The sequence below is a fragment of the Zonotrichia leucophrys genome, chromosome 6 (assembly GCF_028769735.1).
Source record: "Zonotrichia leucophrys gambelii isolate GWCS_2022_RI chromosome 6, RI_Zleu_2.0, whole genome shotgun sequence".
In the NCBI taxonomy this organism is placed as follows: Eukaryota; Metazoa; Chordata; class Aves; order Passeriformes; family Passerellidae; genus Zonotrichia; species Zonotrichia leucophrys.
Window position 1 is genome coordinate 26,037,469 of NC_088176.1, and position 12,809 is coordinate 26,050,277.

The 12,809-nt window shown below is 42.0% G+C and overlaps 1 protein-coding gene across 1 annotated transcript; it reads left to right on the plus strand.

Annotated features, from left to right (window-relative positions):
- The first annotated feature begins 280 nt into the window (after nucleotides 1-280).
- Nucleotides 281-12,546, plus strand: RGR (retinal G protein coupled receptor). The gene is made up of 7 exons (XM_064717087.1): nucleotides 281-359; nucleotides 3,127-3,283; nucleotides 4,004-4,125; nucleotides 9,106-9,259; nucleotides 9,835-9,952; nucleotides 11,370-11,483; nucleotides 12,403-12,546. Exons 1-7 carry the CDS (start codon nucleotides 281-283, stop codon nucleotides 12,544-12,546), a joined length of 888 nt encoding a protein of 295 aa, XP_064573157.1.
- Nucleotides 12,547-12,809: the final 263 nt, after the last annotated feature.

Sequence of the window (12,809 nt, forward strand, 5' to 3'; positions counted from 1 at the left end):
GCCATGAATGCTTTCATTTTGCTGGTGTCTGAAATACGATTTGCAGGGGAAGGGGGAGTGCGGGCTGATGCTAGTCCCATCATTAATAACATTCCTGCAGGGATTGTAGTGGTGGGAGTAAAAACCCCAAAGCTTTTATATAATAACAGCATGTGTTTGCACGTGAGCTGCTCCTTTAAGAAGCCTGGGGCTACTGGAAGTAGAGAGATCCAGAGAAAAGGCAGCCCCACAGCTGTAACAGAGGGCAGAGGTTAAATCTTTTGGCATATTTACCATAAGAATGGTCACTGCACACCCTCTCCCTGAAGGCTTCACTGAAATAGAAGTGTTTGCCATTGGCACTGCCCTGCTGGTAGAAGGTAAGTTTGGTGTGGGACCTCGGCAGCAAGATTTCTTTCCTCCTATTATTTCTGGTAAGAGGAGTAAGGAAAACTGAAGTGGTATGCTGACCCTGGGTTACTGTGGCTACATCACCAGTACTTCTGGGGAGTAAGTCAGGGTGAGCTGCAAGCTCTTTACTGTGAAGATCTGCACTCTATGCATAGCTGTGGCAGTGAAGTACTTGCTACTCAGCTCTCTTCTCAGGAATTTGGGATTTAATATTTTGTTGCTGACTTTTAAAGGCAATTTTATCTTCCTCTGGGGAAAGTTGAAATGACTGATAATCTCTCAATAAAATTGGACTGCTTGTTTTGTGGGTTGTGATGGCTGTCTTACAATCAAACATGATTGCTCTAAAAAACCTGTAAACTGTTAGCATACATCCAGACTGCATTGGTTGCAGTGCAATTAATGGCTGCTGGGTAAAAGTAACAAACCATATCAATTTAATTTAGCCAATGTGATCTTTTCTTAAGGCATATTCCACTTATTGAGAGACTGCAACAAAACTGAGAATTTATATCTAGCTGGCAGCTAGCAAAGGCTCATAGCTAGGGTAATGTTGGTGACAGTCCCAGGGTCTGGGATGCCATAGTGCTGATCAGAGGGGGATGTGGAAATTGTGGGGCCCAGCAGCAGAGGAGGAGAAGCTGTGAGCACCCTCAGAGTGGGATAAATGCTCCTTAGCTCACCCCATGAATGGGGAGCTCACCTTTGCCTTGCACCTCAGCTCGTATCTGGCTGCAAAGGAAAGCTGGAAATGCTGTCACACACTCTTTCTTGGAAGAGAGAGGAAAAAGCTTCTACCTCTTGCCTGGGGGCAGGCTGCTGCCTGAACAGGGCTAAGCCTGGCTGACAGTCCCTGAGCCAAGAGCACAGCCTGGCAGGACCTGCACTCCCACCCCGAGGGGTGGGAAGCAGCAGCAGGACAGGGACAGTGCTGGGGGCTGGCAGAGCCCCAGAGTGGGTCCTGCTGGGGACCTGCTGTGGCACCACGGCCCTGCCAGCCCTGACCTGTGCTGGGGGCTGCAGCCTGCCAGGGTCCTGCAGCTGTGGAAGCCCTGTGGTAACCTTCAGTTAAAACTAGGTGCAGTCTAATACATTTATGGTTTACTAAACATAAGTATTTTCCATAGGGTTTTAGGCAGAATATGCCCAGTAGACTGGTAGTAAAACTTTGTTATTGTTATCTGGGTTAGAAGACCAAGCTAAACAATCAAGGATTAATTCACTTTCTGAAACACTTTGAGACAAAGGCAACAAAAACCTCTCCTTTTCTAATGGCAGCTTCTAAGTGCAGTTTGCAAAGAAAGGCTATGGTGAAGAGTAGCATTCACTTTATTAAGTGAACATATTTGCTGATCTAAAAATGAAAATTCAATGCTTTTTAAAAAAAATTAGTAAGTTGTCTATTTGTACACTCATGCTGACCCTCAAGAAAGCAGAATCTGGTAAAGCCTGAGGCTTCCAAAAAGAGGGAAAAGGTAGAAAAAATCTGATATAGTAATAACTCTTCAGCTCTACTCAAAATATGCTCAGAACACATCTCTCCTAAAGGCTTCTCTGCATTTGAGAGAGTTGACAGCAATTTTACCCTGTGAGTGGGAGGTAATCTGGCAGGGAGGAAATAAAAACAGCAGATCTCTAATAGCTCCAAATATTTCTCCTGGAAATATTTTGTTATATGTTGTGCAATGATAGACACACATCAGCTGTTTCTATGGTTATGCCATCAGCCATTAATGCAATTAAGGTAGAAGCAGGATTTCTGGCTAGAAAAAAATCATCCATCTTATGTAACTGCAGAATTAAGACAATAAGCATAAGTAACTACACTGCTTTACAGAATTAGGGGATATGGATTTTTTCTGTGCTGCAGCATTTCTTTTTCCAAGAAGAACACAAAGACATAGTGCCTCTCATCTAACTGAGACTTAGAGACTGGATGTTGAGTCAGATCCTCATCAGAGCTAAAATAATTCAGGTCGCCTTGAAAAGGGCATTAAAGGACAAAGCTTGACTTTAAACCAGTGAAGGATGGGCTTCAGAGTGGAACAGCTCTGTGCTGGGTGAATAGCTTGGGTTGCTTGGATCCCTCCCTGAAGAACAACATAAACTTATTTTTTTAAATCTATCAGTGACTGCTTTTCATAATTAGATTATTCCTTTCCATGTATAGTCTGTTGACGAGGGACAGTAATAAGATTGAGCTGGTGTAATTCAAGCACTGTGTAGGCTACCCTGAGACAGAAGCCCAAAGGGAGGCAGGCTGACTGAAACATGGCTGAGGGACTTCTGTGCTTAAGCAAAAAGAAATGCTACAATTGATATTAAATACAGAACATTTTTCTAGCAAAGTCAGGCCTGACGTGTACATCAGCAGCATGTGCTGGCTGTCCTGAAACTGCCTCTGCATCTCGCTTGCTCTGAACCTGAACCATGTGTCCCTGCATGGAGCCTGACAATCCAGTTTCTCTTATTAAAACAAAAGGCAGAATTACAAATAAAATCAAACTGCTTCTGCTCCACATGACTGAAGAAGTCTGAAGCACTGGCTTGAGCCTGTCACCTATGAGTTCTCTTCTGAAAGCCTTTGTAACTTGTGGGCAGACTGACCACTACAGATCTATTCCCCATGCATAAGATTCTACTGTAATCATTGTTCTCTCATCAAAGAAAACAGCAGTATCATTGCAGTTATTTTCAATTTCCAGCTGAATCACACCAAACAATTCTGTCTTTCAGCCCTGCTTGGTTTCTGTCTGAATGGCTTGACAATTATTTCTTTCCGCAAAATCAAAGAGCTGCGGACGCCGAGCAATCTGCTGGTGCTCAGCATCGCCCTGGCCGACTGCGGGATTTGCATCAACGCCTTCATCGCTGCCTTCTCCAGCTTCCTCAGGTATGGCACAGAGGTTTTCCTAAAGCATCCTTGGGAGAGCCACATGAAAATCAGCACCTTCAGTTCTAAGAAGTCTAACTAATTAAATGGCTCTCTTTCTACCATTAGTCATAGCCAAACTTCTCATTCCCTCAATCCGAAACAAAACAAAATCCTACATGGTTCTATGGCAAGTAGAAAAGCAGATTTTACTGCAGATCATCACTGACTGATTATAAGACTGACTAGAGAAGACATTTAGCCAGACAGCTTTACCAGGGGTTATAGAAACTACTTGAATATCAAAATATCACTTCACTAAACCTCTAGATTGACCCTAAATTTGTCTGCAAGTCTTTATCTGTTTGTTGTGTTGCACTGACTTGCACACATTGACAAATTGGCTCCTCACAAAGGAGGCACATCTTGAAGATCTGGATAATTGGATGAAATGTAGATTTCACATTTAAAAACCCCACCTTTTTAAGACACAGATGCAGGATTATATTTTCTTCTCAGTATTAAGAGTACAAATAGCTGTTGTACTATAAGAAACACCACAGCAGGAAAAATGCTGGCAAATGCCTAAAAGCAAACACAGTAACATTTTTCACAGTGTTTCTCAGACAGAGCCTCAGGATGTGCACAGGCTATCATTTTACCCTCTCTGTTAATGCAATTTCCAAACATGCCTTCACCTTTCTCTATCATTTCCTTAACATATTCCTTGTTTGTTGACAGATACTGGCCCTATGGCTCTGATGGCTGTCAAATCCATGGATTCCATGGCTTCCTGACAGCCCTGGCCAGCATTAGCTCCAGCGCTGCCGTGGCCTGGGACCGATACCATCACTACTGTACAAGTAAGGGCTGCAGTTTCCCTCCAACCTTACCCACGTGCTGCAAAAGGCAGCTGGCTCAGGTTTCTGAGAATCAAAGCAAGCACATACTTATTATTTGTGTATTTTATATATAAGTTTGTTTTTCTTACACACTAGATACAGAAAATATAAACAGTTTCTCCAAAGGACCTCTTCCCATAAGGGGGAAATTATCAACAACCTTCAGGAGATATTTCCTTGTCCTGATCACATCCAACTTGTGACCCTCTTGCCATGCTTTCTTTAAATCCATAAGTAAACTTTAAAACAAAATCCCACATAAAATCCAATTCCTCATATTGAAGAAAAATCTATTCATCTTGGGCTTTCATCCAACACCCTGCTGTGTACCCAACAGATCATCATGTCCATGCAGAGTTTACTAATGACAGATAAGTCTGGTGTAAGCAGAGAGCTGCCTCTGCAGACAGGGGCTGGAACAGAGCCCATGCAGAGGCACAACTGGGCACACAGAGCTTGGTACCCCCTTTGTGCAACACACAGCCATTTTGGGGTGCAAGAGACTTTCTTATGCCCACAGAGCCTCCATATGATTCCAGCAGCAAATGGCAAAACACACCCAAACACACAGGGAATATGGTCAGTCTGATGATCCTGTTGAGGAAAGGCTGCAAATGTTTTTGTTCTGCATTTTTTGCAGGAATCCAGCTCAGGCAAAGAAATATATTTTTTCATGTCTAGACAAAGGCCCCAAATAATGGCTGTGAGCTAAATCCATACTAACACCCCTTGGACGCTGAAATGCATTTGGAGCTGGAAGAGGAGCATCTGTATTTTACAAGAGAGAGCCTGAAAATAAGCATCTCTGGGAAAGATATTTTACTCTCTGCCATATTGACTTTAATGCTTTTGTGTCATGCACTCCTCCAGTCAAGAACATACACTACATTAAGAGGACAGAAGGACCCTAAGGGCACAAGCTTCTTTACTTTGCTCAGATTGTTACTTACTGATGGCCAAACATGGCTCCTAAAGCAAACATTTTGAACAACAAAACTAAAAACCCAGAAGGTGCTCATGCCCTGTGGTTATTCCAGGAAAACCAGCCCCTTCTAGTTCAATTCTTCACATGCTGATTGCAAGGAAGAGTAAGTCATATTTCATAGATGTGCTCCAGCAAGCCCACAGGCTATGCTGTGTTCTCAATCCATACATTAAACTCATGTTGACACTGGTGCAAGCTGCATGCCTGTACAGAAGGTACAAAATACCTTTACCTAAAATACAAAGCTATCAGCTTTTTATCTTCATTCCCCAGGATCTGGTACTCCTTCCAAGCTCAATTACATCATCCCCAGTTTTTTGTTACATCCTAACAGTTTCCCAAGAAAACCTTCATTGTGGCATTCCTCAGCTTGGCTCTTGATTATTTACTATCTCTATTTCTGGGAAGAAAGAGCTGATGAGAATGTAAGAGATTGCTATGATGATGGAGTAACTTGGGACTTTACAACCATTCTGGATGCTAATATCACAAATTTCTTCACTAGCATTCTGAAAATTGACCAGGTTTTTAGATTTGGAAGTTAGCACAGCCCTAAGTGACAAAGCACTGCCTTTACAGTGTATTGATAACTAGACAAGTCACTCAGCAGAAATCAGGTTGGTGTTGCTTGGCATATGGAAGAAAATAGTATTATTACCCCACGTGACAGAGAAGGTCAGAGCATTTTATTCTCCCCTATTTTGTTTTATTTTTACTTCTAGGTAAGCACACTGGGCAACTCTTTTCATCCCCTAAGTGTGGCTCTGGGGTCCAGAGATGCAACTTTCACAGCAAAGAGGAGAGAACTAGAGAAATAACCTAAAAGTATGCAATAAGAGGAGAGATAGCAGGGGAGTCTGAAGGGTATCAATGTCAATCCCTAGCAAGATGGGAAAAAAAGATTTGAAAATTTGATCATTAGGGGGAAAAGGAGAAAGCAGAAGTAGTTATATGTTAGGGCTTGACAGTGAAGAAGAAAAGGGCAGATTCTGAGGAAGCTCTGTCTCAGCAGCCAGGTATTCAGGACAGAAGGTGCCAGTTTAGATCAGGGCAGACATTGTCAGTTCTTCTCTGGCCACTGATACTGCCATTACAAGTTTGGGGAGAGGGGAAGGATCCTGGTCAGTTCATAAGCATAGCATAAAGTTATAGATTCAAAAGGAAAGAAAAAAATATAAATTTTTAACTTGCATTTCAGAATCAGGGGGAAACAGAAAATCTGAAGTGTTTTATATCAGTATTTCTCTCAATATTATAAAAGAGAAGACAAACAAATCCAGCAGGGATTTCACAGCAGCATTCAATTTCTAAAAGTAGAATTACAGTGACTTTTATCTAATCCTTAACAACCAAGGTAACCTGGGTTGTTATATCGGTATTCAAAGATTACCAAACTACCATTTGCAAAAATTGCAGCTGTCAGCTCTGTCAAATTAAAAGTCCTAAACTCCTGTCAAACTGACTGCATTCCCTTCATCTAGCTTTGCACCTGTATCAGTTTTCCCTGACAAAATGTTGATGTTTTTACACATCTTGTGTTTTTCACTGAAGCAGGAGGTAATCACCAAAACAGTCTAAGATGATGGTGAACCAGAGGAAAAAAACCAAAAAAACAAAAACAAAAAAAACCCTTAATTAAGTTATTTTAAAGAGCTTTTTATAATGATATGCACAAAATAAGCTATTACATATTACAGCTTTCTTATTCCTACAAAAGTTGAATACTTGTGACCACCAGTGGCTTTTTGCACTGCAGATGAAGTAGGTGCTAACACCTCTTTAATTTATGACTGATATATATATTATTCCTTGTCTGATTTTCAGATATTTCTGTCTTTGACAAACTTAGCTAATTTTAAATTATGCATGCCATTAAGTTTGGTACAAGCCATATACTGTCCTGGTATGTATATATTGTAACTTAATATTATACAGCTACTATAACTTAACCATTTGCAGGAATGAGAAAAAGGGACTATTTTTCCCCTCCATCATAGAAAATTCTGTTGACCTTTTATTTCAGATGCTCCTTTTGAACAGCAGACTGAAATCTCACTGAAAGGTAGCCCAGTGTCAGAGATGTATCTTTCAGTTTGTGAACATCAGCTAAATGTTTGAATAAATCATAAATCTTACAAAAATACATTTATAAATGTTTCCAAAAAATAAACCCTGAGATGTAGTTATGATTATATCACTAAAAACTGGCTTTCATGATCAAAAGGATTAAGGTTCCATGCTCTATCTAGCACTTGCTAAAAGTTCATCTTTTGGCATCACAATTTTAGTAATCTTTGAATGATTAGGAAGCAGTCTTTCTGTTCCAAAGCAATTAGATAAATAATTTAAAATTCCCTGTATTACTATTTCACTGTTTGGAAAAGAGAGGCTTGGATTTTGCTTTTCAAAGAGAGAAAACCAAAGCACAAGAGTGATTGGACTTAATAGGACCAAACTGCCAGCACGGGGCCCTAATTAAGAATTATATCTGTAAGCATTTGCTGAACCCCATACACAAGCATTTAATTGAATTAGGACCTACATGGCTATTACATCAAATTTTATCAGGCCAAGAAAAGGCATCTAAGGTAAAGCAATGGCCGGCTGTGCACAAAAACAACTGAATTGTTCTCAACTTGTGCTCTTGCTTTCAGCCTTCTCAGGGGAGGACATTTTTGCCACATGAGGACAGCACAATTCTTTCACTGTTCTTCTACTGAAAGTGGTTTTTCTGAGTAAAACTAAAATAATCTCAAGCTTGTTTAATTTTACATTCCTACATATTTAACTACTTCTGATGTGTGTGTAAATATTTCTGAAGAGTCAACCAGCAGCTGATTTCACCAGGTCTAAAAATAAATGCACCTCTTCCCCAGTCCTTCACCTCTCAGGGATAGATCAGAATTGGCCTGAATCTTCCTGCCTGCTGTCATGATGCTGCTGTCTAAGGGCAGACAAAAAGATTGCTTCCCAACCTCAGTGAAAATTTCATCATTACTTGTCCCTAATGGGAGACTGGATTAGGAAGGAGTGCTGGGGAAACTCACTGTTCTCCTTGCTGGTGCTGCTGGCGTCACGGGCTGCCCAGCGTGGGCACAATGACAGACACTGGCCTCAGTAACAAAATTATCCAGACCTTTCCACATGCAAGCAGTGAGGCTAACACAATATCCTTCAGCAGCAGGGCAGGCTGCCTGCCTTCTCCATGAAGAAATACTTCCTGTGTCTTCTCAAGTTTCCAGTCTTCCATTACATTCCTATAGTATTTGATGGAACCGGATGAGATAGGCACAAGGGAACACTTTATTATAAAATTATTTAAAATTACTAATGCTGAGCTTCATATTTCCTGTTATAGGCTAAGTGATGATCTTAAGGGCAAAATTACTTGCCCAGTAGTATTTTTAGAACAAGCTCTGTTTTCAGGTTGTATATATATACTCACATATGTACATTGATGACCAGCAATTTTAGAACAGGGTATATGAGATATCCACACCCTCCTGGCCTGGCAGGAAGGAAGAGGGCAGGGGCTGGGGTGTGTGTGCAGAGTCACATTTCTGACCTGTCCCACACTCTGCAATGGGACTCAGTTTCTTCAAACACTGTTTATTGCATCACCTTGTTCATTCTACTCACTGCCTCATCTGTGTCTTTAAACACATTCCCAAAACACAAGAATATAATGTTTGTAACAGCAGATGTATCTCCAGTGTGGTACAAACCTGAGCAGCAATACAGCATTTGTCTAAGTAAAACACACAAAAGGGAAGTACAGTTTGCTCTTTCCTAAAAGCTTCCTTCATATTTTATGGAAGACTGATTCCTCCAGACTCAGGTCAGCTTCAGGACACAAAGCACAAACAACTGCTTGTTTCTGCCTGAGGCCCAAGGGCCTGACAGCTGTTTCCAGTGGTTTTGTCAGGGCATGGAGACCCCCTTTCCTCTTCCCACAGGGAGCAGGCTGCAGTGGAGCACAGCTGCCTCCATGATGGTGTTTGCATGGCTGTTTGCTGCCTTCTGGTCTGTGATGCCCTTGCTGGGGTGGGGAGAATACGACTACGAACCCCTCCGAACCTGCTGCACCCTGGACTACAGCAAAGGGGACAGGTGAGGGCCAGGGCCAGCTCCCACAGGAGCAGAGTGGAGGCTGCCATCCCCTAGGATTGCCTTGGTGGCACACAAATCTCCCAGCTGTGCCCAGCACTGTTCCTGGGGCAGATATCCCAGCAGCTGGGACAAGGCATCACCCCAGTCGGCTTCCTCTGTGGGACAGCCTGGTGCTCAGCTTTCTGCCGCTCACTCACTCATCTATACCCTGCATCCCTTCTGGGTTTAGGGCTTGAAACTCTTTCAGAATAGTTTCATAATATTTTCATTATAGTTTCAGAATATTTTCATGAAGCTTTTGGCTTTATGCAGGCCAGCAGAGATGTCTGAGTAGTGGTGTTTGGGTTTAGAACACAAACACCGGTTGTGATTTTCTATGAGACTTTCCATCCCACACACAATAGCATGGCACAGCTTACCTGGCCTTCAGCAAATGCTGCACCTGAAGCACATTGACAAAAGTGGTTTTAGCAATTTTAAAATTACAATTTGGTAAATACTTACAGCAAGTTTGCATAAATGCACTAGACTTGAATTAACACCCTCTTTTTTTCTTCCCTCCTCACCTTTCCCAGAAACTATGTCACATTCCTTTTTGCTCTGTCCACTTTCAATTTCATGATCCCAGGCTTCATCATGCTGACAGCCTATCAGTCCATACACCAAAAGTTCAGGAAAACTGGGAACTTTAAGGTAAGAAAGCTCCCTGAACCCCTGCAATCACTGTGACAAAATAGGGCTGCCTTCAGTAGAGACAAAGTCCTTGAAAAAAACTAATTTCTTTCACAAAGACTTTGACTCAGCTCCTTCTGTCCTAACTCCCCAGTGCAACACAGGATGGGGCCATTCAGAAAGTTCATAGAAACACCATCCTTGGAAATGTCAGCATTTTACCAGATGGCCACATTTGCCCCAACCTAGTACTGTAAACATTTCCCCATCAAAGAGGAAGTTGGACCAGTGTTCCTGAAGATTTCTCTCCATCAACACTGGTCCAACTCTCCTCAAAAAAAACCACAGAGCATACAGAATATTTATCAATAGCATATCAGTTTTTATCCAGGGAAATTTATCTCAGGAAGGATTGTTATTTCTTGCTTTGCTACAGGCCTTTGGCTTATGGCTGAGGAAGTCAGACAGAAGTACAGCTCTGCAAGGAAACACACAGGCACCCCATGGGGAGAGAAAGGGCCTTCCCATACACGTTGTGTTAACACTTGGCTGAGGAAAGTCAGAAATCTTTATGAGCTGGAAACAAAGGAATTGCTCCAGTGTGGCAGGTTTATGGGAATCTAATGTGGTGATTATATGAGTTGTTTGCTGAGGTGCAGGCTGTACAGTCTGGGGCACTATGCATGGCTGGTGGGCACAGCCCAACTTTTGCACTCAGTAAAGACAGTCAGATCTCAAGAGAAATGTTATCCTGACAGTCAGGCAGACTTGTTTGTAGCTGACTGGAATAAATACTTGTGCCCTTTATATATTCTTGTTCATTATGTCTATTACTTTTTTCCAGTGAGTTTGTATGCACTAGCATGTGATTTCTTTCTCACAATTCTCTGAGGCTGTGCAGAAAAGTTACAATGAAGAAAAGTTAGGGATGAAATTATCACTTCCTTAGTCTTTAATATTTATAAGATATTTGGAAACTGCTGGCCATGACACCAAGGATAGGTCCTAGCACAAAGGACAGAGAAATCCTCCCACCACAACACAGCTACTGCATCTGTACCAGCATAGCAGTGCCTTCACACAGTTTGTCTGCAAGACCATGTAGGAAGCCAGCAAAATATCATTCCTTTGAATGTGCTTTTAAATTTTCACTTAAATTTTCAATTGCTCTCTCCCCTCAGGAGAAGTTACTGGCCATGGCTTCTATATCTAGCACACACAGATTTATCTGATCTACCATAAGGTGTTTTGCCACGTCTGTCACTCCCCACCCACACACAGGATCAGGGCTTTGGTGCTGCTGCACTGTTCTGTCCCATATCCTGTTGGCTGATCCTCCTCTGCCGCTGAACACAAACCACAATCCCACAGGACCTCTCTCATCCTTTTGTTGCAGTGTGTGATTGTGAAACACAAACTTATTGCTCTTATTTTCCAGTTTAACACTGGTTTGCCACTGAAGACACTGGTCATTTGCTGGGGTCCCTACTGCCTCCTGTGCTCCTATGCAGCAGTAGAAAATGTGATGTTCATTCCACCAAAATACCGCATGGTACGTGGGTGCCCCCCACCCCAAAGTGACATTTCCTCCCTCCCCTCTCTCTGTCACTGTGGAACATTGCCAGTTTACTCACTACTGGGTTTATTTGTAAAAACATATATAAGAAGTAGTCCTTTTCCTCAAAGCATTCTGTTCATCTGCCATTTTTAGTGAAGACAGGCAAGCACAGTGATATAAAAGGCATTGCATTACTGCTTTGATGAAGCAAAAATTTAGGAAGTCAGGGGTATTTTTCTTCAGCAGTTAGTTAGGGTTTTTAACCTGTACTGAACCTGTACTGTTCTGTGCCATGTAGGAGCTTTTTGTGTCCTTCTCAGAGTGAGGTACTAGCTCAGAATTTTCAGTTTTAAAGAGACTAGTTGTCTCATTCATATTTCTAATACTTCTCTCCCCTCAGGGAAGCTGTAATTGATCACTCCTAAGGCTCTGCTCCCTCCTTTCCCCCCTCTCTTTTATGAGTCTTGGCTCCAAAGCCACTGCTGGGACTCAGTAATATCACATCAAACCTTTCAACTTTCATTCCATGCCCCCAAATCAGCCCAGTTTCAGGTCACCAATGCATTACTGTATTCAGTATCCCACATTAAATGTGTTACCAACATCAGCGTGTTTATCCATCCAAAGGTGTCCATGGCACACCTTTCACTCCTCCTAAGTGATGGTATTCACTCTCAACTGAATGAGCCCTGTTTCAGGAAATGCCAACCTAAACTCTTTCTCCTGGAAGCTATAATTTCCTGAGTAGGACTTCCCACCAGCCAAATTGATTTTACTTCTCCCCTGTCTGGGAGTAGCAAGCTAATGCTATTGGAAACAGGCTTTTTTTTGGTAAAGGGAAACTAAACATAGGCTGACATCAGCCCACTGGCTTCTCAATTTTCCTAGTAATAAATATTGTGTCTCATGACAGATTCCTGCTCTTGTTGCCAAGACTGTGCCAACGGTGGATGCCTTTGTATATGCCCTGGGAAATGAAAACTACAGAGGAGGAATATGGCAGTTTCTCACAGGACAGAAGATTGAGAAAGCAGAGGTTGATAATAAAACTAAATAACCCATTATGGTATTAAACAAAATTACTGCAGGTACATCACTGAAAGCAAAATTCAAGAGAAAACTGAATGCATTCTCTGATCTGTATGTGCAAAGGTGGTTCCACATTGGAAAGGCTGTGCATTGGCTGCAAACAATGAAATATGGAAAGAAAGCCCTTGAGATAACTGTCCAAACCATCATGAGCTGCTTGTCAAACAAGCTGCCTTAAACCTGTGTCGATTGTCATCAGTCTCATTTTATATGTCACTGTGAATAAACTAT